At 42.1% G+C, this 25582-nt stretch overlaps 1 protein-coding gene across 1 annotated transcript in view; it reads right to left on the bottom strand.

Annotated features, from left to right (window-relative positions):
* SNTG1 (syntrophin gamma 1) overlaps window positions 1-25582 on the bottom strand; it is a 335406-nt gene that overhangs the window by 84811 nt on the left and 225013 nt on the right. Inside the window, exon 13 of the mRNA XM_090037318.1 lies at window positions 3874-3990. Coding sequence (XP_089893444.1) covers window positions 3874-3990 — 117 coding nt within the window. The remainder of the gene's footprint in view (window positions 1-3873; window positions 3991-25582) is intronic.

Here is a 25582-nt window from a genome sequence, read left to right as displayed (position 1 = left end):
ACTCATGCCCCTGCTCCTGCCTTGCTCCCTCCCTCACTGCAGGGGCCTCGATCTGCACCCCCCCACACAGTTGTAAGGGAGGGAGTGGGGCTGGGAATCAAGACACCCATAGTGCAAGAGGGAGTGGGGCAGGGGCAATCATTTACCCCTGCCTCTGCCCCACTCCCTCCTGCACTGTGGGAATTACTCCACAGCCAGGCCCAGATGGGGCCCCATTCATGCCCTAGCTGGGCTAGGTTGTGGGACAATTGGAGCCTGGAAGTTTGTCCAGAGGTGCAGCATGGGGGAGCTCATCCAGATGCATGGTGAGCAGCTGTAAAAAATCTTTTTTACAGTTGCATCACTCATTACACTGCCTAGAAGTCCAGTCTGACCCTTTATAATTAAAACTAGGTTGGGAAATAAGATCTTATTGTTTAACGTGATTTTAAGGTGCAGGATAATGTTTTTTAAAAGAAGCAAGAAAAGTACTTACACAAAGAAGACAACAAAACACAAAGAAAGTAAATTAAGGCCATGTCTGCTTTCTTGAATTCTGTTAGGAAGAGTGTTTGTGTCTAAATTAAAAAAAAATGAGCAGATAGCACACACTGTGCAAGTAGGTGTACACCTCATATAGCACACCATCACATGCCAAAGACATGCTTTTTTAGGCACTCCTTTTAAGAATACTAGCAGCACATCTCTATAAAGGAACTATCAATTCAAGGAGTTTACAGTGTAAACCCCCTTCCTCCCAAAAAATAAAAAGTGCATGTACTAAACATACTGTGTGGACAAAAAGATGGTGGATACAGTATTTTTAGAGGTATTTTTGCAGTCATTCTTTCGGGGGCAATGGTTTTCAAATGGTGTTCTGTGGAGTCCTGGGGTTTTGTGATAGGTCATCAGAGATTGTGATGGGTCATTATTCTGAGAAGAAATTGTGGATAATGGCAGAGTGGACCAGGAGGCTGTGTGACACTACTGCCATCTGGATGGCTGGATCAATGTTATTTCCTATAGGCCTGAGGAGCCAGGGGCAGGGCAGAAGAAGTGGTATGAAAGGCTTCCATGACTTTAGGAATTTAAAAACCACTGCTTCAGGACAGAGGAATCATTGGGAAATATGGCTGGAATGCACCTCATGAGGTCAGTTTTTACTTGTTTTTTCCACTCATTTAATTTTTCTCACATTTTATATTTTAACTTTTCCATATTTGCACTGCCTCAGAGTCAATGGCCAGAATTTGATGCCTGTTCTCACAGTGGGTGAGATTTTGTGCTACACAGAACTTGCAAGACTTAGAAAGAAGGATTGAGGTTTTGGTGGCTTCTCTCAAATTATACCAGTTTCCTGGAGGCTTGCAATCTTTATTGTGATAGCACTGTGTGACCCAGCTTCCAGTTTCTCTCCCTCTCTCTCGCTTGTACCATGCATATTATGTGCTTCGGAAGGCATCCTCAGAAGTGAGGCTTCTGACAGCCATTTGCAGTGACTGTGCCAAAGAATTTCCCCTGTGGATTTATCTCTGGTTTTCAGACCTTTTATGCTTTAATCTGGTATAAAAGGGACAGAATGGCACTGGGTACATCTATAACTTCACATTAGCTTGGTTTACTGTGAAGTAAGCTTGTGCATGGTGGATCAGGACAGGGGTGGATCAGGGCAGGGGCCTGGGAACAGCCCCTCCCTTGCATCTCTTTCCAAGTTCCCTGAGCCTTTATTAGGGAGCCAGGGCCAGGAGCTCCTTGCTGGTAGGGCAGGGGGACATTGTCTCCACCCTGACAGCAGGCAGCCACACGGGGCCAGGAGACAGCTGTCTCCTGATCTGGTGTCCCCTGCCTGCTCTTGGGCTACCACCCAGGGGGATCCTGGAGCTCCCCCCAGTGGTGGCAGGGGCCCATTGCAGGGCTGCAGGAAACTTGGAGCAAAGAGCAGCAAATCTTCTCCTTAATCCCTGCACATATAGACACCTGCCCCAAAATGCTTAATCCAGAGTAGTTCACACCACAGTAAATTTAGGTCAGAGTAAATGCATGTGTAGACAGGCCCACTGTGAATCACTGGATGAAGAACAATGAACTATTGAAGTCAGGAGCTATGCTATACAATTAAGATTAAAATTTGTACCTGAAAAAGGAACATTTTAAAATTAACACGATTGTTGTATTTTGCAAGGGGCAGCATCTTCCATACTTTTTCACATTAATCTGTGCTTAACCCTATTAAAACAATTGAATCTTCTTGCTGAGGTCCCGATTTGTCAAAGCACCAAATCATGTGTAGAGCTGCCATTATGTAGCAGGTTGTCGACGTTGTTTCACTTTTTCTTTTTCTTTGTTTTTTTTTTTAAGATTGTGACATTTGGCCTTTTTTTTGATTACTGAACTGTGCCTGCCCACCTAAATGTGTGAATGTGACAACTCCTGCATTGCCACCTCTACCAAATTTATACACCAAATAGTGTTGTTGGTCCCTGCTGCAAGATGGCCTCTCAATGCCTGATGGTGTGTAATTTACAGATTATTCCAAGCCTAAAAATATAATTGATTTTTTTCCTACTTCCACCCCAACAATTAATTTTCTACTTTAATCTTTGGCCCCATAACAGTTCTGACTCTCCTGTCTGACATCTGGTGATAACTCAGATCATAAATTAATTATGTATCTTCTCTTCCTCCATATCCTTTCTATCCTTCCCTACCTCCACATCCATCCGATCCCTAGTGTGAAAGATCCTTTTTGGAAGTAGAGATGTTACTGACATTAAGTTTTTTTACCTCTTTCCCAGACTAAAGCTCATTTGAGCCTCTAAGAGAAGAGGAAGAACTTTGGTGCCTCCAATCTCTGATTGTTTTTTCTCAGGATGGAAGGCAGACATTTGGGGCTAAGGGTTCACCAGGTAGGTGCAGGCTTGAGCCTCTTGCATCATCTTAGTAGGAGCCAAAATCCTATTACTGGTGAAGAAATCATGGAAATTAGCAACACTGCATAGACTTATCTTTAATGCATATTCATGCAAATACTCAAAAAATATTTTATTTTAAAGGGATGTTGGCATGTGGTCAAATGCTTGCCAGATAAATAAATTTAGAGCAAGTTTACCTCCAATTATAGATGTGCAGCTCCCAGTTCAGACACCCGTATAAATCTAACCTACAGCAGAAGGGATATCAATATGGCTTTCAAAACCTGCTTGAGATGCAGGAAAAATTAGCCATGTGTTCTGTGCTGCCTTGGCAAGCCTGTTACTGGTACCTAAACTAGGCTGTTTAAAGAGACTTTTGGGTATGCCTACATTGCCACCTGAATCTCACTCCCGAAACATAATTAAGGATGTTGTTGAGTTTGGACTTGAGCAACTTGCCACTTAATGTCAGTAACATGTTCTGCTAGCTAAATTCAAATTCAGCTATTGCTCAGTCTACTTAAGCATTTTCCACACATCCTCCTTTTTGGTGCTTCCACATATAATAAATGTCCTTCAGTTTATAATGAAATCTGAAGAGTGAGATGTTGTTCTGAAAACTACATTTCCACAGCATGCACCAGCTCTGGTATTTCCCAAGTGTACAACAATTGTAATTTGAAAGGATGAACAAATCCAGCCAGTTTGCTTCAGGCTTGTTTTCTCTTCCAAACCTAGTAGGCAAAACCTGTACACTTCCTTTCTCACTTTCCTAAGCTTTCCAGGTAACTGGAGAGAAAAGTACAATTGCTGTACAAGATCAACAATTGTTGATGCTTCTGATCAACAATTTTATGCTTCTTTTACTGGTTATTCCTCATCTCTTTTTCACTACTGCATATCAAAATAATCTTTATATGAATTGCATAGAATACGCTTAATTAAAAACACTTATTTGTGTGAATATGAGAAGAATACTTACTGGTGGTGCTATAAATTTATATAGAGAAGAACCTCTCAGCGCTAGAAACTTTGGTGTGTACATTCGGTCCTGAAGGGAGTCTTGTTCCCGTTCTTCTGTCCAGCCCATGTAGACTATCTGACAGAAAAATCAATAGTGTTGACAAATTCTACATGCATTTTCTCCAATAGATTCATTACATATTTTTTGTGCAACCTACAGGTGCCATTTAGCTAAAAATCCCAATCTGTTCATTCAAAGTGACATCTTGATAGTTCAGTTATCATTTTAAAATCATATATAAGAGGCTGTTTGTAACAATTTGGGGGAGAAAAGTCAAAACAGTAAAAAAAAAATACTCAAGCAGATGTCAAAGGTTTATCAGCTCATTAAAGTCTTGCTGGAGTAATTGTACATATGCTGTCAGTTCACATCAGAGCAATGTAATGCAAGCAAAGGGTAAGTAACTGGAAAACTAGTATAATATCAAATAATTAGTTCAACTGCTCATGCATATAATACTAGGTGGTGGTTTGCCACTGTCTGTGGAAACAAGGATTCCAGTATAAGAAAGCCTTGTTTGATTTTTATTTATATACATTCATTCCAGAAATTGAGATTAGCTTTCCAGCAGTATCTCCTAATAAGATATAACTACGCTGAGGACTTTTTCAATTCAATGGTTGCTCAAGAAGACACAACTGAAGGGTGTGAAAGTGTTGGGAATTAAACATAGTAGCTGCCCCCTCCTCCAGCCACTTGACAAAAGATTCCACCATAACATGAATAAAAGAAACAGACGGGAACCCAAATATTAGTCTTGCATATGGAAACTGGCCTCTTATTTAGGAGATGAAATATAAAGTTTGGAGTCTATCTTCAGGTACCTTCTTTATGTCCACATTTTTAACGAACTTTAACATAGCACCTTACTAATACCTCCTTCTCCTTAGAAATTGATTTACTGCAGTGCACATAAGTCCATTTGAGATCTAATTAGTCATGAACTCATTTATATCTCGTGTGTGAATTAAGGTCTAAAATAGTAGAAAGCTGAGTATTTACCAACACCAGTATGTGAAGTTATGGAAGACTGTAGCAGGCTCAAACAATCCACCTATTGTCAAAGGCCTGCTAGTGGCTGGACCTCCGTAGTGGTTGGACTCACAACCCTTGCTTTTTACTTTGCCTCCTATCTCCCTCCTGCCATGACTTTGTTTTTAAGAGTTTTTAATTAGGGAGGGTGTTGGAAGAGATTGGGGTAGCCTCTTTCTAAGTGACTTCGCTTGGTGTGCTATCCTCTGGGCTTCTTTGTCCTAAACTCTCTGAGGTATGCCCCACCTTTTAAAGGCAGCTCCAGGCAAGCCTTCAGGGCAATAATCATGACCTCTACCCACCTCCACAAACATGCCTATGCCTTGCAGATGTTATCAGTTATCATTCTTGGGAGGTGCGTTGCCTACACCAGCCCCCAAGCACTTACTGGGCTCTCAGCCTTCCCAGGTTCCCCCCCACCTTTTTTTTAACTGGGGTCCCCCAACCAAGCTCCATAGCACCAGAGCCCAGCTTATGATTCAGGATTCCTGACCCTGTGTTTTTCCCCTCATGGGCAATGGCCCCTCGCCCTCTTGGCCCCTGACTGTCTCTGTCTTACACCCCACCCCACCCCAGTAGCATACAAAGACTTGGTACGCTCTGCCAGCACCCCACTGTGGCTTCTGAACTGCCCCTACAGCCACTTGGGTAAGTTTAAGATAAAAAAGCTGCTGCTTCAATTAGAACTTCTTCCCTATTTAGGGAAAATGGAGCAAAGGACACAAAAAGAAATGCTACTTTAACAGAAGTCTTCTCACTCTGATTAAACAGTGTTCCACTAGAGTGGGGAGAGCTGCGTGACTCCTAACCAGCTCTCTGTGTCTGGGCCGTGGAGGTTCCTGGTGCCTGTAACACAAGAAGTGCTGGGTCTCTGCCTTTCCTCAGCAGCATCTTTTCACTGTCTGTCTTCCTCCCACACCCCCACTTCCAGCTTTAGGTAGGGGGGTTTATATGTCCAACAGCCCCTTCCTGCGCCTCATCTCATGCCTGTTTGGGGATTTTAAATCTTAATTAAAGGGCAACCTCTGTTCCTGTTGCTCCACTCTCTTGAAGGGGTATGATCACGACTGCTGGATGCAGGTCCTTCTCTTTCACATCGACTACTCTGGCCCCTGCTTCTCTCTTTCTCTTTCCCTCTCAGCTGAGTAACAGGGTTAGGGTCCCCTGTTAAAAAGACCCATATATGTGGATTAAATGCATCACAGGAACTTTTGATAACTAGTATTAATAGGAACAGTTTTTGCTAATAATAAATATTAACTGCTGGTGTCTGTGGTAAAATTCTGGGGCATTTGAATATTAATGGAATAGATCTGTTGATTTTGGAAGAGTAAGTTTGCCTATCATGTATCTTCTGTAAGAGTACATATAGATGAACAAATTATATTCAGAATGAGGCTTACAATACATCACAGCTGTTTATGGCAATTGTTTGATATGTCTGCTGCATCCCATGGTAAGTAGCAGCTAAACTGAAGCATCTTACCTCTCCCTGAAACAACTGTTAAGTTACAATTGTTTTGCTTCCATTTACTATGGGAGAGAGGACACATAAAACAGTTAGCATGGATAGCTGACCTGTGATAAGTTGTATCCTCTGAATAATTTGTTCATCTGTCCACACGCTAATAAAGTGGGGCCAGTTTTTGTCCAGAACCTTGATGTATTCCAGATTGAGTACCAAGAGCACAGAGGATCCAGCCTAAGCAATGCTTATGAATATGAATATTCTTAATCATATTAGTAGTAAATTTACTCATGCCACTTTCATGTTTATGTGACTAGGCATGATTATCCCATGACATTTCAGTATACAGGACAAAGAATGTTTGCCCCGTATTCTTTTAGTAGTATAACTAGTTTACCTAAATTTATTGCTACCAGTGGTTCTAGCTCATTAAGAGTTCCACATGAAATATATAATGGATTACATAATTTTTTAATTTTTTTTTCAGTTGCTGTTTATACCATAGTTAATGTATTATATTATCAGGTATTTAGTTACAGAGATTTTGCTGTAAATCTCTATCATGGTTTACTGCAAACTTTGTATTGGACAGTCATGTGTGTACATATTGGTGTGTGTACGCACATGTGACCGCACACAAACTGATGAAGTGGTGTATTATTTTTTATAGTTTCAGTAGACAACACTATGGACTATCTTCATAAGGTTGTTCCACGTGTTTAAAAAGAACAACTCTTTGTTTTAAATCGCTGAGACCCTAATCCTTCATAAACACAAGCCACTGTTACAGAGTTTGGTATACTGTTGGGTAGTTCCTTTTGGCTTTGCCTAAAATCTGTGAATTATAAGATTCCAAAAGAAAAAATAATGGAATTAGTTTAAAAGTTGCCATGATCAGTTCCATGCTTGAAAACCTGTAAAGATCTAGACAGGTTACAGGAGTGGGTGGATGAGAGCAGGATGGGGTTAAATACTGACAAGTGCAAGGTATTGCACCTGAGGAGGAAGAACCAGCAGCATACCTACAGGTGGGGGGACTCCCTTCTAGTCATCACAGAGGCAGAAAAGGATCCTGGAGTCATTATTGATTCCAAGATGAACATGGGCCGCCAATGTGGGGATGCGGTCAAGAAGGTTAACTGCACCTTGTCATACATCCACAGATGCATCACAAGCAGGTCCAAGGAGGTGATCCTCCCCCTCTGTGTGACACTGGTCAGGCCGCAGTTGGAGTACTGCGTCCAGTTCTGGGCACCGCACTTCAGAAGGGATGTGGACAACATGGAGAGGGTCCAGAGGAGGGCCACTTGCATGATCGGGGGCAGCAGGGCAGGCCCTCCAAGCGGAGGCTACGGGACCTGAACCTGTTCAGCCTCCACAAGAGAAGGCTGAGAGTGGATCTGGTGGCCATCTACAAACTGGCCAAGGGAAACCAGCAAGCACTGGGAGAGTCCCTATTCCCCCGAGCACTACCGGGAGTAACGAGGAACAACAGCCGTAAATTGACTGAGAGTAGATTCAGGCTAGATATCAGGAGGCGCTACTTCACAGTCAGGATGGCTAGGATCTGGAACCAACTTCCAAGAGAAGTGGTGCTCGCTTCTACCCTGGGGGTATTTAAAAAGAGGCTAGACGGGGTCATTTGACCCCAGTATTCTTTCCTGCCCATGGCAGGGGGTTGGACTTGATGATCTGCTCAGGTCCCATCCGACCCTACTAACTATGAAACTATAAAATTAAGATTATCTTTGAGTCGCAGGCACTGATATCACAAATCCACATGAAGCAAGTTCCTTTGAAACTCCTATTCACATTTCCCATTTATAGTGTTAATGATGTTATTCATAGAATCAGAAACAAATCAGGACCCTGCACCAAAGATTTTCCAGCAGTCTGGAGAAATAATTGACTTAAACTGGGGATACTCAGGTCATAAACGATGCAAGATTAGGCAGAATTAGCAAAGTTTTCTTGCTAGTGGTGAATGGCCTCTGATTGCTGGAGACTGAGACATCTTGCACTCAGACTCAATTGATTAGATTATTTTGATTTGTTTCATTAGATTTGGACACATGGTAAGATATCATCTTGCTCATAGATTTTTAATCACTTTGTAGCCTAGTAAGTAATTTGTGTTCAGCTAGCAGTTTTTCTTTCCTACAACCCTGATTACATTTTATAAAGTTTCTACTTCTACTATTCATCAGCCTAACAGGATAGTCACTCATGCTGTGTAGATGTATTGATATTTCACATTTGATTGCTTCAGTACTAAAGTAGCCATGAAATTTAAAGGCAATTGCTGAGATATTTTCCCTTGTCTTTCTATATCATGAAGAAAGAAGAAGAAATTAGATTGATTTATCAGATGATAGTCTTTATTAATGATTTATTAACAAAAAAGGGTATTTCTCTATCAGATTAGATAACCACCATTAAGCCGTTGTTAAAAAGAAACTATCAGATTATCAGTGAGAATATTTAAAGTGTCCCATTTCTGTGATTTAAATGAATATAAGACAGACCTACAGATTCTGAAGAGGAGAGGAGAAAAGGAAAGAAGGCTCACTGCATTAGCATCTTAATTTATTTTTAAGTGTTTGTTACTATAACAGCTGCAAGCTCTCCTGAAAAAATTGGATATATGAAATGTGTTGGTGTTGCCTGTCTGTAAAGAGTGAGTAATTTATTAGGAACATCTTATCCTTCAGGAGGTTAAACTGACATAATAGGCTGGAGATTTTTAAGGGTGTGTGTAGATGAATCAGGGGCCCTAAATTGAAGTGGTGGGTTTTTAAACCCACTGCTTGAATTTAGGGCCCTTAAAACCCCTGTGGAGGGGAAGGCAAGCTGCCGGCAGGTAGAGCAGTACCTGGGCTCCGGCGGCTGGGGGGGTGGGGGGGGCTGGTGCCTCTGCAGCAGAGGTGTCCCCCGCACCCAGACAGCACCCACCCACAGGCACCCGGCTGATGCAGTCCCAGATGGCATCGCAGCCATGCAGGGAAGCACCGCTCAGCACAGCTCAGGCAGGCAGGCATGCTTGGGGGGGAGGGAGGGGTTGAAATCAGGCTTGCAGCTTTTCTTGGGTGGAACCTGCCTTCCCAGGCTGCTGCAGGGCTTCCTGCAGAGGCCCTGAGCTGCACAGAGACTGGTGCTTCTCAACATGGCTATAGGAGCAGCAAACTAAAACTCCTCAGAAGAGTTTTAGTTTGCTGTGCCCCAAGACATTTAAGGTGCATTATGCTGCTGAATTTCCTACAGCAGGTGGAATTAATGTGCAATATGCTGCTGAGGTGTGCAAATACCGACACCATCAAAGTGGTGCAAAAGCATTTAGCGCACTATGAAGTGTCATTCATACAAGCTCCTTGTTTCATTTACACATGGCCTAAGACACTGATAAATGTTCCAAATTTGACTTAAAGAATCTAGAACAAAAATTGAAATTCAATTTAAAAGAGAACATTTTTAGAGTAAGCTATATACAGAAAAAAAAGGTAAACATTAACATGCAAAGGATGACTAAGGGTACACATAAGCATTACATTTAGATCAACTTAACAAGGCTTATCTAATTGCCCAACTCTATAGCTGTGCAGAGGCTTAAATTGCCCCCAAAATGATACGGCTTAAATTGCACCCAAAATGGCATGCCTGGTTTAAGTTGGTTTATCTGAGTAGATGATAAAGTTGGTTTATCTGAGTAGATCAAGACTGGGTTAGCCCACCCTAAGAAAGGATGAGCCCAATCTCACAAATACCTTGCATGCAGTCCTGGGGCTAGGAAAGCCCAAATGCTCACCTCAGCTCTGGGGCTGCAGTCTTCCCCCACCCCTACCCTAAACCTGACTAAGCTAATTTTTAATCCACTACCCCTTCCTGGCTGGGCAACTCCCCCCCCGGCAAAAAAAAAAATCACTGACCCCCCCAACCCATGGATCTGTGAGCCCACCTCAATCCCAACAATCCTTCTCATGGTTCTGCTGGCTCCCCAATCCTATCCACTCCTCTACCCACCAGTTTCCCCACATGGCTCCAGGAAGTGGCAAATGGCTGAATATACTCTTGATCTAGGTTCACCTATCTTAAAATAAGCCATATGAACACAGACTGGGTGTGGCAAACAGCTGTATGCACCTTTAGGTAATATATATTGTCCAAAATAATTCAGCATAAAATATAGTTGAATGTGACTCCAGGTAGATGGAAAGATCCCTGATTTTGGATCCTTTTGTTTATATACATGCAGATACTGTAGTCATCATATAATGGAAACACATGTATGTAGAATAAAACATAAATAAACTTTAGCATATCCACTTACTACTAAATGAGCTAAACAAATATATCTTTACTGCTACAATTAGTTGAATTTGTCATCTGCATAATATACCAGTTTCCTGCACTGCTGTACATGTAGTAAACATGGGAACTTGGAAGGGGCCATGTACTGCTCCAGGTACTGTTATTAATTGGATAGCATTCAATGCTATCAATGCTATCAATTGGATTCAATGCTAGAATTCAATGCTATCAATTGGATAGCATTCAAATGCTATCAATTAGATAGCATTTTCATCTTAGATAAGTGAAAAGTGAAGGGGCAGCTTTCTTTGAGGTCTGCTAAGTTGATCAGACTTGTCTTATGGAAAAGAACAAATTTGGTTTGTGATGCACTTCCCAATTCTACAATTCTTCTAGTTTCCAAGTTGCCTGTGGCAGGCCTTTTATCAAAAAGGAATAGGTGGCACTGAATTAATTTACTGTATGGTGCTTCTGTACCAAAAGCTCGATAAATTATTGCTTATCAGGTAAATCATGTATACTTGAAAAAAAATCTATATCTATATGATAAATGAACCAAGATACTCTATTCAGTCAAAAATCCATATACATTTAATTCAATATACATTTACATCACACTAGCATTACAGCTGAGAAGGACCATGATCCATAATGTGCCAGGATGTATTTATAGAATTCATATTTCATATGTGGCCAGTAGATTGTTAAAAGTATCCTAAAAATAATGTTTCTAGTCTAACATGTAGTTTTTAGAAATTGTGAGAGTGCATGAAAATTTTACTTTTATATAAAGAATGGAAAAATGTTAATACAGGAAATGGTCACACAATAATGTTAATAAAGGTGAAACTAAGACCCAGACTGAAACTGCATTTCAAAGATCAGTGGAGAATTATTTCCATTTTTTTGTTGGAACTGCTATATTAAAAGCAGCATTATATGCAACAGAGAGGACAAAGAAAACATCTGAGGACAACTGCATCACCAGCAAAGAATTATGAGAACTCTTTCTCTACTGTTATTGGCATTCTTGTCTCATATTGGAGCTCTCAGCTTATTGGTTAACAAACAATGATAAAAACTTACCAGAATGAAAATGAGCAGAGTATAGGTTAACAAATATTTTCAAAGACAATAGAAGAAAGATTCCATCATGTCAAGTGTAAGTGAAAGAGGGGGCATTAATATAAATGAAGGAAAAAAAATTGTGGTAAAGTGTAATACAGATGAAAAAAATGCCTAACAGAACTGTTCAAGATAGTGAAGAATCTGGCACTTTTGCTTATATAAATAAGTCTTGCCATTTTTATTCTATGAATGATTTTCTATCACTTTCTTCACTAAGAAAACAGGTTGCATGAAAGACAGGTTCTCTGTGCGAGAAAGAGCTTTCAGTTATTGGCTGGAGAAAGAAACCAATCACCGTGATCTAAAATGTCATGTGATGTGTCAATATGACTAAAATATTGAGAAACAGATTTAATTACTGCTCAAGAAACAGGTCGGTATTAAAGATGTGTCCTTCCTTGCCTAAATATCACAAGAAAGGAGAAAGTGATTTCTTAAGGAAAGTGCCATATCAAATAAATTGTAATGTCAGCTCTTCCTAGGTCTATTTTATCTCTCCCATTCATTATCACCTTTCCATTTTCTTTTAAATACAAGCTCAAGTAGAATTACGAGGCAAAGAATACTCAGGGTGGATAAAGCATGGATAAAGTTTTTCTATCCCTGGAGCAACCAAGGGTCATTCTGATTCTGTGGTGGAGGGGAGGAGGGAGAACTTGGGGGTCAAGGCCAAGGTTATTTTCCGGCCTTGAGCAGGGGGTTGCAGTAAATGACTACTTGCCTTCCAGAGCTAAATTTCTACGATACTATGATAAAAATTTGACTGGAAGAGCAGGGAGAGGAAAGACTTTTAAAAGCCCAAGTGATGCTTATGGAGGTTGGTTACAAAATGAAAGTGCTAAAAAGTACAAAGGAAAGGAGCTCACCAGAAAAGTGCAATCAATCATATATTATTTAAATTGATCTAATTCTATAGTTACCAATAATTTGTTAGGTTAGATCGTGATATAGAATACATTTTAAAACAAATCATTAATCACTGCAATAGGAACCCTTTCTAAAATCAGGAATGGTGATTAATTACATTTGACTACAGAAGGATATAACCGATGTGAAAAAAGACAGCAGTTCATCGTGACCTCAAGTTTGGATAGTCTTGCTATAAAGAAGATAAGGATCTGCACTCTACATCCATCCATGTGACCTTTTGGGCCTCTCCCACAGCCCTCATCTGAGTGAGCACTGGGAAGTTTGCAGAACACTGGACTGACTCTGCCTAGGGTCTCTCTCCGGGTTGCTCACCCAGCTGCTCTCACTCAGGGGCTCATGACTCACCCCGTTGGTTACTTGTGGCTCTTCCTCAGCTACCCCACCCAATAAGCCTCCAGCCCACTTGTGGTCTCAGCCATCCAAAGGCTTATCTGGACCTAACTTGGCCCCTTGTGCTAACAGGACCTACTCTCAAGCCCCTTTCTCACTGGGGCGCACTTCATGCCCCTTCCTCACAGGGCCTCATCTCAGGTCCTTATGGTAATAGGGCCTCACCACTCTTGTGCAGGCTGATAGGTGCCCCTCTGCACCCTGCTCTGTACCTCCACCTCCCCTGGGGCACATACTCTGCCCCTTACACTGGGGCCAAACACCCCCCACAGGCTCAGGTGCCACTCGTCAGTGTGCTTGGCTCACCATTCTCACTCTCCAGGGTCTTACACCCTACACAGGCTCAGGTGGCTGCAGCCATGCCTGGCCCCACAACCCACTCTCCAGGCTCTTGCACACCACACAGGCTCAGGTGCCACACCTGAGTATGCCTGGCTCTCTACTGCCTCCAATGATACATAACACACCCAAAGTCAGGGGCTGGCATTAAGGCACCCCTCCTCACCTTTCACCAGGGTGGTAACTGGCCTGGCATTTTTGGGGGACTGTTCCACCATGAACAGCCCCACCAGGCAACCCATCCCCAGAAGGGTGCAGTTTTAGGTCATGCTGGCGACTAGGAGCCTCCAAACCATCCCCATAAGCCCCTGCCTTCTCCTTCAAGTTGTTGCAGGAGCAGCAGCTGCACTGGGAGATGCTACTTCAACAGCGTCCAGCAGCAAACTGCTGCCTCCAGCCCTTCTGGCCTGAATCTTAAAATGGTCATTCATCTGAGCTGGGGCCACACCTGCCAGTTGCCTCTTTACGTTCTTAACATGGGAGACACAAAGGTGCTCTGCCATGCACCTTCCCCCTTACAATAGTTTTATTGAGGAAGGTTTACCCTAATGCTTCACTGAAGCAGGCTCCCCTCAGAGGCTGTGAAAGTCCATGAATAGCAAGCACCCCCCAAACATGCTCCACCTTCCCCCTTAAAAATGACATTCAGGGGCTTCATCTGGGTGCCTCCACTGCTTGCTTTGTCCCAGTCTGCTGCAGTCCTTGACACGTGGTGAGAACCCCAACTGTGCTCTAACACAGCCAGTTATGTCTATTAACAGATTACTGCAGTAATACTTTGTTTTAATAAAGTGTAAAATGGCATAACAGAAGTATTCTATGCATCTCCAAACACTGTCCATATATTTTCATTATGCTATCATCATGCTGGTGGTACACTGAAAATAGGGCATTATAAGAAATTGGTTGGACATAAATATAATAGCTAAAGCTGCTGCATGTTAGGTGACTAAGGTATCAGGTTTAAATAAATCTTTTATCCAACATAAGCATAGTTTTTAAAGCATAATTTTAGTACATGTATTAATATACCAAGGCAGAGAGTTTTAGAAGTAATTTTCTCTGTCTAAACATCATTTTTAAATAGAAAAAAGGGATTAAATACTATAATTTAGCATTAAATGTTCACTTTTATTGGTGTGCACTGTCCAATATAGGTTAGATTTAAAGTGCAATAGTGTCTTTTTATGGCATTTATGATATCAGAACTTTAAACTTTGAACTCTGTGGCTAAGTACAGAAAGCCAAAAAGCCCAAGGCTGAATTGATTCAATCTTCACAGGTTAGTCTAAACTGTGTAGATTGAACTCATAAGCAAATGAACAGACATTAGCTTTTGATTCTGGAAATGAAGCCACATGCTTGCAGTGGCTCTGGCCAGAAGCTGGTGGGGGGAGAGGGGAGAAAGGGGAGAGGGCACTAAAGCATGCCTCTCTGTTCATCTGCAGCAGACAACTTGGGTCAAGGATAGCTAATCCACCATGTAGGGTGGAGGGTTTGCAGGGAAGTACAAAGCGTCCTGGGATGCTGGGGGACTGCGAGTCAATTTGAATCAGGAGGGAATCTTGGACAGAAGTTCAATAAACTGATTTAACCTAAATCAGTTAAGTCTGGCACTGCATCTATGCAGGTTTATCTTAAACTGGATTTGGCCATTTTGTAAGTGGTTTATGTGCACTGAACTTCTGTTGTGTTACAGAGTTGGACTGGTACATGTGTTATACCAGTATATGCATATTTTTGTCCTTAGCCTGTTAGAGCAAAGCAATAAAAAACAATAATATCCTCCACAAATATACATTTGGAGGTGCAGGTTACATTTAAGAGGAACATATTAAAAACAGAAAGAACTGAAATAAGTAACATTATACTTTTATCCCTTTTGGGAAACTAGTACTGAAATAAACAGGAAAATTCTTGGCATAAGTAAGTCATACCTCTTTAAAATATGCATTATAAAAACATAGTATATTTCCTTCTAGCACTCACACACATATATACACACACAGTTTATGATTGCTGCAGGATGTTTGATTACTACTCAGTGGTCTAATAAGCTGGCACCTGGGCAAACTCTTCAGGACAGCAAGGGGCATGTGGTTCTGAGAGCAGGTGTGAACTGAGGGGTGGGAAGATTTTGAGAGCAGGGGCAGAGAGTGCATGGTTACTAAGAATGGAAACTGTCAGCCTATCATTATGGGGAGATATCATCTAATCCTCACCATGCAGCCATCCTTAGGCAGCATGGCAGGGCTGTCCTGCCACATGTCTAAGTTATGGTTTATAAACCAGGCATAAATGTTGCATGCATTTTCTAGAATATTTTTGTGGCTGGTTTCCCATTTTGTCAAACCATTAATTGCCTGAATGTGTGGCTGGCTACCATTTCTGGCACAATTAACAGGTTAACGGTGTCTTAATTGTAACATCTGCCAGGAGCCTAGGAAAGAGTAGTACCATGCATATAAACCCTGTTCCTAAATCTCCAAAATGCAAATGCAGTACACTAATGCTTAAGTTTGCATTCAAGCAGATTATAATAATGTTGGAGAGCAATAAAAACATATTGAGCAACATAAGTTGCTGGGAAAGGAAGGCCTGGAGGTTGGCTGTCACACAGTGTGAGACATAAGCAAACAAATACAATTAGATGAACACACTGCTATTGAAGTTTATGAAGTAATCAAAAATATTTCAGGAAATTATGAGGTTATATTTATTTTCCTTTCAAACTCTAGCCTGCATCAAAGATATCTCATTTCAATTTACTGAACTATTTTATAAGCCACAGGGTTTTTTATCCACAGGTTGATGTGAAGAGACTAGCTTAAAGAAGCAGGCAAAGTTAGAAGAAAATAGTGTACCTTTTAAGAATATTACCCCTAAGTGTGTTTTTCTCAACAGCAATTAAATAAGGAAATCAGTATTAGCCATTCTTTTTACATCGGTAAGCAGAGAATTCTCATTACATGACAACTGGTTGGAGAAGTAGGAGCACATTTTATAAAAGCAAAGGGAACATTTGTTGGCTATAATTTTGGAAAATAAGGAGAAATTGTGGATTTTTAAAAACTTTGATTTGAAGAAAGTATATTTATTGGTATCAATGTTTATTATGCACGGTTTCTTCTGTAAGATAGTTTATTACATCAGGAAACTAATATTTTATTAAAAATATTCTAAATAAATTAAGGACATTAATTGATTTAAAATGGGGAAGTATTTTTACTCTTCTGTTCCAAAAAAACCAAAATGCTGTCTGCAATGAAGATCTTGTTAGCACTTCTCAGCAAAAGCACTCTGAGGATACAGAGCAGTGGGACTCCTGGCCATATGCAGGTACTAGGACATGGAAGCCACTGACTGGAAACAAGTTTGAAGATATTCTTGAACTGAACTACTTTAGCTCTACTGGGCAAAGGTTGACAAAAGCTGACTCTTCTCTGCTGCCTTTGAGGCTCAACTTTGGATTTATCTTGACACTTATTCTCATTAAAAAGCTCAGCACTGTCTTGAGCATCCGGCCATAATTTATCCTGCAATGGCATTAGAGTCCAGGGGTATACTCTCATGTTATTGGATTTTTTTTTTTTGTATAAAAGCAAATGTGTCTCATCATTATAAACACTTATATGGAGAACTAGATCCAGCAAAAGAAACCAGAGGTACCTACAATTTAGGTATTTCAATGCCTAACTTCTACCCACATGGTCTCCAAAACCCAGAGTTGGATCCTTGGGATCATTAGGTATTCAGAAAGATAATGTGAAAACCTAGAGCTAGCCAATAAGGAAAGCACAGACATATTAAATTCATGCTACTATCACACGTGCTCTGAGAATGACTAGAAGAACTGGCACCTCAAAGTTAGGCACTGCTCTGCCTGGAACCCAGCAGGACTTAGGTAGTAGGGCTGTGCAAAGCTTTGGGTGCTGATTCAATTTGCAGGAGATTTACCCTGATTTGGTGGCTGAATCTCCAAATCCAAATTGAATCAGTGGACCAATTAAAAGGTCCAAATCAATTTGAAATTCTCCAAATTGATTCAGAAAAGATTTGGAGAGCTTCAAAGATTTGGGCAATCCCTGCTGGCTGCAAGAGGGAGCTGGACCTGGATTTCGTGCTGATAAGTAGGAGGCAGAGGAGTGGGGGCTGGAGGATGGGGAGGGGACCATGGGGGGACTGCTGCCAGGCCTCATCCCCTGCCTGCTCCCCCAGACCCCCTGAGTGACCCTGCCTGCTCTCCCAGACTCCCCACCTTGGCTGTCCCACCCACCTCAGCTCCTGGTTGTTTAAAAAAATGCCCCCACTCACCAGCTGCTGCCAAGTGTGGGGGGAAATCATTGCTGCCCCCCACTGCATGGGGGCTCTGCCATGAGACCTCTGACCCCTGCCCACTCTCCTCCCCATGGCTGCTCCACTCACTCAGCTCCTGGTTCTTAAAAAAAAAAGAAGCCCCCATCACTGACTGCTGCAGTGGCCTTGGGACTTCTGGGGGCTCATGGCAGAACCCCTCCTGCAGCATGGGGTAGTGGGGGGCAGCGGAGATCACTCCTCCCATGTGGCAGGAGTGGGTGAGTTGGGGCTTTTTTTTTCTCCCCAAGACCTGGGGCCAGGCACAACTGGGGGAGTGGGCAGGGGATGGGGCCTTTGTGATTCAGAGATATGGAAGCAGATGAATCTCTGTATCAGGCTCAACCAAATTGATTCAGGACAGTGATTCAAATCACCGAATTGAATCACTGTCCCCCGAATCGACCAAATCCAAAGTAAATACTAGCCAGTTCGCACAGACCTATTAGGTAGTAAGCCCAACTGCTCAGATTGAGACAGTACTGGAAACATACAGAATCAGAAATGTAGAGACCTAGGGAATGTTCAGGAGGCATCTAGTAAACTTGAATCTGCTCATGGATAAGCAGCTAAGGAATAAATATTGTTAGAGTGTAATTTTGGATTTAGGTACCTAAAAATCTACTTAAGTCATAAATCTATGCCCATCAGTATTCAAATCAAATGTTCTCTTGTGTGTTAAACATAAGTCTGATTATCTATTGCTTATCTATGTACACTTCACATTTACTGTAACTAAAATTGACTGAAAGGACCCAAAAGATGTACTTGCATACAACACATTATTATTTTCTTTCTAATGTTTCTGCATTCTCTCCTACACTGTATTTGTTTTTACAGTCTATTAAATAAGCCCTGGGACACCTTTGCTATTGTTTCTGACCTTTTTCTTCTTGTGAAGTTACCTTACACAACAAAAAATACTGTACATTCATATATTACTTTAAGAATATTACAGAATCATCATATAAACTATATTGTAATCCATACATTCAAGGCAGCATCACTAAGAATGTGCTCAGCTTCAATATTTTGTTTCCCTTTGAATGCCTTAACACAGTTTATTCACAGAGGGTGCATCTACATGTGTGCTTTACTGTGGAGTTGACCAATTAGCTCCACAGTAAAGTGCTTTGTCTGCACATGTGCTGGCATTAGTACACAGTAAATTAATGAATTCTGCTTTAAAACAGTACAGTCAGGGATAGCACTATCTTACGGTGGAGTCATTTACTGCGCTGAAATGTGCATGTAAATGGTGATCAGGCAGGGACCAGACTCCTGCATGCTACCTAGCCACATGGCTCTGCAAGGTTAGCACCCTCGGGCCTCAGCCAGCTCCTCTGCCACCTGCAGCCCTGGGCTGACCCCATGTATCTCCTACCAACCCAGACCTTCTCCTCTCTGGCTCAAATCACTGCTGCCCCAGATGCCCATGTAGACGCTGAGCCTGGAAACAGTTTACTCTGGCACAAACTTCACCAGAGTTTATTTCACTGTGTCACGGGGCACTCCCGCGCCCCGCTCCTAAGGAGATGCCCCAGGAAGGGGAGAGGTGTAACAGGGCACCAGGGTGCCTGCTACTAGCAGGAGGAATAGGGCTGCTGAAGCACCCTGGAACAATACAGATGGGGGTTGCTAGGGCAACCAGGCAGGTCATGTGGCCAGGAGGGGGCAGGGCCAGGCCCTTATAAACAGCTAGGCCAAAGCCTAGCTGGCAGTACCCTTCTGGATGTCACAGGGTGAGCTGAGCGGCCAGAGTCGGGGGTTGCAGCCTTACCTTACTGACCGGCTGCGATGATGCTAGGGACGAGGACACCCTCATAAGAGGTAGGGCTGAGAGCCCGAGCGGGGCTGAGAGTTTGCATTACGAGCGGGTAGGCTCTTTGTTGGTTTTGTTACAGCCGTTCGGGCTTGGCTTGAGTTATGGTTAACCGGAGGACTGGGTGAGGCTGTAGGGGAGCGAGGAGGCCTCAGCGGGGCTCCCCAGCAGTTTGGGGGCTCCGGGTGCCCAGTAGGGGCACAGTGCCGGGGGGCACAACTGCTTGTGCCGGAGTGGCACGGAGCACGGGGTTGGACCCCGGCCCGTAAGGACGGCACTTTGCCCAGTGGGGCAAAAGACCCAGGAAAGGGTCAAGGGGGCCAGGCACGGCTACGGCCACCTGAGCCCCAAGCCCAGAGAGGGCGCAGTGCTGAGAGAGCGCGATATACAGGCCCCAGAGAGGGCGAGGCCCAAGAGAGGGCGCAGTGCGGTGAGCGTGGTACAGGCCCCAAGAGAGGGCGCGGCGCTGAGAGAGCGCGGTATACAGGCCCCAGAGAGGGCGAGGCCCAAGAGAGGGCGCAGCGCCGAGAGCGCGGTACAGGCCCAGAGAGGGAGAGGGCGCAGAGCAGAAACGACCCAGGAAAGGGTCAAGGGGGCCAGGCACGGCTACGGCCACCTGAGCCCCAAACGCGGGAAACCCGCAAGCGCGGAGGACGCGGCAGAGACCCCGAGTGGGGCCGCAAGCGCAGAGGGCGTGGCGGAGATCCCGAGAGGGGTGAGAGGAGCTAGGGAGACCCAAGGGCGTCAGTAATAGGCCGGTGGGTGAGAGCCTGGCCCAGGGGCGCCAGGTGGGTGACGAGCCCAGGGTGCCAGAGGGAGAGCACCCAAGGGGCAGGGGACCAGACAACGTTCCCCGGGACAGCTGCGAGGCTTGGGGCGTGCTAAAGGGGAGGTTTTGGAGTCACGCATTTGCCCATAAGGCTGGGGTGAGAGGACCCCACTTTGGAGCGGAGGTGATACCATCAAGATGCCGTTAGGTATAAGTAGGCAGCCTCCCATTCTGAACCTCAACAGCAAAGACGTGGCGGGCGAGTAGAGGGTGTCAGACCACCCTAATTGGCACGGCAAGGGGGCGCTCGCGAGCTCACGGCCACTCGCGGGGCCATCCGTGACACACTGCCTTAATTGCACATGTAGATATATACCCAGAGAGTACACAAGCTTTTTTTCCTTTGTACGTGGAGGTTTCTAATTTCTACGTTATGCATAAACACATCTCTGCACTGATCAAAATAGAAAGAGAGGCACAATAAAGCTACATAAAGCTATAGTTAGATGCACATATAATATTTTATGAAATGATCAATAACCAAGAGTTTAAAAGTGCTTTGATGTAGAATCCTAATAATCTCCATTTCCTGGCCTCGCCTAATAAACACCACTATGATTTACGTTAGGCTATATGTTCGTAAGTTATGGGAGATAGGCTGACTATATTTTATTCATTATTCTTTGAAAGATTATTAATGTTCTGATCTGATGATAAACTAAAATCATGTAAAATTTTTTGTAAAATATATCAAGAATTTGAAAACGAAATTGTCTTATCTTTAATAGAAAATAAATACTTAAATAGACTATGCTAAACAGGATACCCTATAAAACAACACCAGTATCTACTGAGTTTCCATTCCTGATATAAAAACAAATGCCAACAATTACAAACTTTACCTTTTCAATAGCAGTTTACATCTGTGGATGTGGATGTACTTTAAAAGAGTAGGATCATTGTTTTCATTTTATGAACAGGAAAACGAAGACACTGATAGATTAATTTAGCTGCCTTAGTTCATCAAACAGGTGACTTGAGTCATGTTACTTGAGTCCTGGCCCTGTTCCCTAAACCACGCTCTCTCCCATTATCACAAGTATGTAATTTAGGGTCTATTACTTGATACACACAGACACAAACCCACCAAACAGTGGAAACAAAAACACACTGCCTCTTGTGATCAAATTCATGTCCTACTTTTTGGAATTCAGGTAGCAATTTTCATGAACAGTAGAATGGGAAGAAAAGAATATTTATGGTTGTCCCTGATATGTAGATCTCTATTTTCTTCTGAGCTTGGGTGGGAATTAACTGACTACGTTTTCAGAGACACTTTGATATAACACGATTGAATCATCTAGATGTAAGACTGGGAATGAAAAATAAAAAGATGCCATTAAACAACTCTTCCTTCCCTGTAAAGTGTAATTAAAAGTACTTTCATTAGGCATTTTGAGTCCCATGTGTTCCTTCAAGAAGAGATGCTACTAGTTAAAATACCTGCTTCATTGGTTCCAATTAATTTATTTAGTTGATACGATTCCCTAAGGAGTAATTTGTATGTTGGTTTATTGAAACACTTTAATTCTATGCCAATAAAAATAATGTTATTCTTGGGAACTTTTACGCTATTTTCATGCAATAAAGAAAACATTGCAACAAGTAGTTAGAGTGTTTTTATTTCTAATATTACCTTCAAATGAACATTCTGAAGTGATCACAGAGATAGTATAACCATGCTGTGCAGTTTGCAGTTATTAATAATTACAGATTTGAAAGTTAGAGAGACAGTAGTGTTTTCTCCATATTTGACCTTTGTAAATGAAAATCTTCTGTCTTTTAAGTTGCAATGCTATTGTGACTTGATCACTTTCTTTTTTGTTTCGTTTTTCTTGAGCTACTTATGCCTTTATAGCACCTGGTAGAAGTACAGCACATACCAATCATTTGGGACATCTATGCATAGACAAGTTACCTGTCACTGAAAATTGCTTTTTGTGAAATATGTCTGCTTTGGTGCTTTATTTAATGGCAGTTAAAAACCCCTCCAGTAATAAAATATGTGAACAAAATGCAAATGCAAGCCCTATTGGAATAATAAATGAACGGTTGTTGCTTTAACAATGCTGCTGCTACTGTGAGCCTCAATCATTTTCAAAGCAGTTTTCAAGAAAGAAAAAAAACCTTTGATTAGTTTTAGGAATTTGTAATGTTCCCATCACTGTACTATTTTCACTGAAAATCAGAAACTAAATCTAACACTTCTTCAGGAAACAAAAGTCATAAATGCCATTATTTGTTGGTGTTTGCAGACCAAACACCAGTGATGATTAGATGAGATTTCACAGTTCCATAAGACAAGACCTTTATTTGTGGCACCTGGGGTTGACATGATGGAGAATGCCACTTAGAACTGTTCAGAGAAGGAACAAGTAAACCTGAGAGTAAAATGGGTGAGACAGCAAATGCGGAAGAGATTCATACTCTATGCAAAAATGAAACTGCTGAGTTTAAGGAAAGCAAGACATACATGAAGCAGACACATAATATTATATGAAACAGTTTAAAATTCAAGAGAGGGTTTGACTTCAATTTGCCAACCTTTTACCTATATCTCCAGAAAGCCTATCAATTAATTGAGTCCCTTTGCAAGCAGTAGAGTATGCAGGTAAAGTGCTGAGAAACCTCTCAGAATCTAACCAAGCATCCAACTACTGTTGACAAGAATTCAGATCCTGCTCTGCTCTTCCATACACCCCAACATGCTGGTTGAATCCAACTGGAAACTATGTAGCCTTCTACCAGCTAAGGTTCTCATTTTTTTTTAATAGTTTGATTCCATCTTGTGGTTCACAGGAAGGAGATGAATTATCTTTTTTTTTAAACTGTCTTACAGATCATCTATTCCAGTGGTGGCCGACCTGCAGAAACTGTGCCACAAGTAGCTCAGGAAGCTTCTGGTGTGACACACAGCAGATCAGGGAGGGGATAAACAGTGCAGCAGCAAATAGGGCAGGTAGACCACATAGATAGTACAGGACACAGAAAGCAGAGCAGCAGATCAGGCGGTAGAAAGGGATAGGCATGGGGCTCAGGGAGTGAAAAGCGGTGATTTATCGCATGCCTGCCAAAAAGTTTAGTCCAAACTGATCTATTCCATGAAAGATATTTCCACAAGAGAAGGAAAGGATGTAAGCTTTACATATTTCCTTTTTGTTGAAGGAAACTATATAAACTATTTTATAATCAATATAAGACTTACTAGGACTTAAATTATGGAGTAATAATACATGCCTTGTTTCATAGATGGCTGACAGTACAATAGGAGGGAATTATCACAGAATAATTTACACCCTATTGTGCACTTCTGCTTAATTTAACAGTTAGAATTCACCTCCTCCTGTGTGTTTCTATAAACACTTAACAATAGGAGTTTCGTTCTACAGTCTTCTCCTTCAAAAGAAACTTGATCAAAGTCTTTACTATGACAACAGATGGAGCTAGCACAGATGTACGGTTGCACCTGAGTTCAATATCTGTCAGTCAAAAACTGTATAGTGGTGACTCTGTGGAGCATCAGTTACAAGAGTATTGAAAAATAATTAACTCAACACTCACGCGATTTTGAAAAATCTAAAGGAGATAGAACATACATACTGTCCTCTGTGTTCTGCTAGAATTATAATGATGTGCTTTTAAATGAGAGCAGGTCAAGATTTTAGCAGAATATCCTATTTACTCATTTCACTTAAAAAATATATGGAATAACAGTTACGCTGTCTTGGAGGTTATAATCCAACAATCAAAACATTGATACAAAGAGTAGATTCAATAGCAGATGTCTATCATTTAAATAGAGGTCATGCTATTGACCTATATGAGCAACATCTGTCACCTTAAGAAGTCGAATTAACAGATAATATAAAAGTGAAATTAAAAGGCAATTGCTTGACCAATAGGGAGGAAGCCTGTAGTGCTCTGTATGCATGTATAACTACTTTTTATTCAGTATTTATAAATTAGAGTTTATTAAACAAACAAAACCAATTGAGCTAAGTTTTAAGACAGACTTTTTTAAGCATGCACTGACTGTTTGGCATACTTGGCTTCCATTGAGTTCAGAATAAAGCCAGAACATATAAAGTAGTCAATACTACCATCAATTTCATATTCAATTTGAATATACTAGTATGTTCATATTAGCACATCAAATGAATAAAACAACAGGAAAAAAACCCACATGCAATTGTGTGTTTCAATAAGCAACCAATGACACATGCAACATAACTATGTTTCATAAAAGCTCCATGCAAGTAGAGTGGAATTTCAGGCATGCATATGTAGCCCAGCTAGTACCCAATTAGGTACTCTCCTCTCCAACTGAAGGGAATGTTAAATGGGCAGGTGTGTTGTGGGGTGAAACTGCCTACTACATGCAGTTTTCTCCTTCCCCTACAAAGTAAGGACACATCTTAAGACTTAACTATATACAAATTTATTAATGAAGAGTTAAAATGAAACATATATATAAAAGACATGGGAACTGTGCGCAATATATATACAGCTCTATGTAAATATGTTGGATGCAGATGAGGGATCTGTGAAGCAAAGGTCTCAGTAAACATCATGCAATCTTATACTCTAATGAAATACAAATCTACAAAATATGAGGTGTGGGGTGCACAAAATATGAGGCCCAGGGGTGAATAAATTTACAATAGCAATGCCCCAGATGAGAGGGGAGTTGGGATCCCCAGATACCCCAGCTGCCTCTTTAACCAATTTAAATGTCCCAACTGCTTGTCATGGAAGGAAAGACCCTTCTCCCCTCTGGGAATCCCCTACCTAGGCAACTCATAACTCTTCCAAGGGTCTGGTGAGGCTGTCCTCATCTTCTAAGGTGAGGTGTCTCTTCCCTTGGCAGGGGGCCTCAGTTGCTTTGGGGCTCGCCCAGCCTCCGGCCCACTGGGGGCTCTGTGCACTGCTCCAAGAACTGTTGACCTTGTCTTGTGCCAGGGGTTACAGACCCAAGCAGCCTGGTGCGGCACCAGGATCTCAGTCCACTCCTGGATCCTCCATGCATTGGCTGTACACTGGGTGCCCATCCTCATGCCAGGGTTGGGGACAC

Source organism: Crocodylus siamensis, chromosome 3 (assembly GCF_052110815.1).
Source record: "Crocodylus siamensis isolate JL-2025a chromosome 3, ASM5211081v1, whole genome shotgun sequence".
Taxonomy (NCBI): Eukaryota; Metazoa; Chordata; order Crocodylia; family Crocodylidae; genus Crocodylus; species Crocodylus siamensis.
The sequence above is the reverse complement of the archived record's forward strand: the minus strand, read 5'-3'. Positions and strand labels throughout refer to the sequence as shown.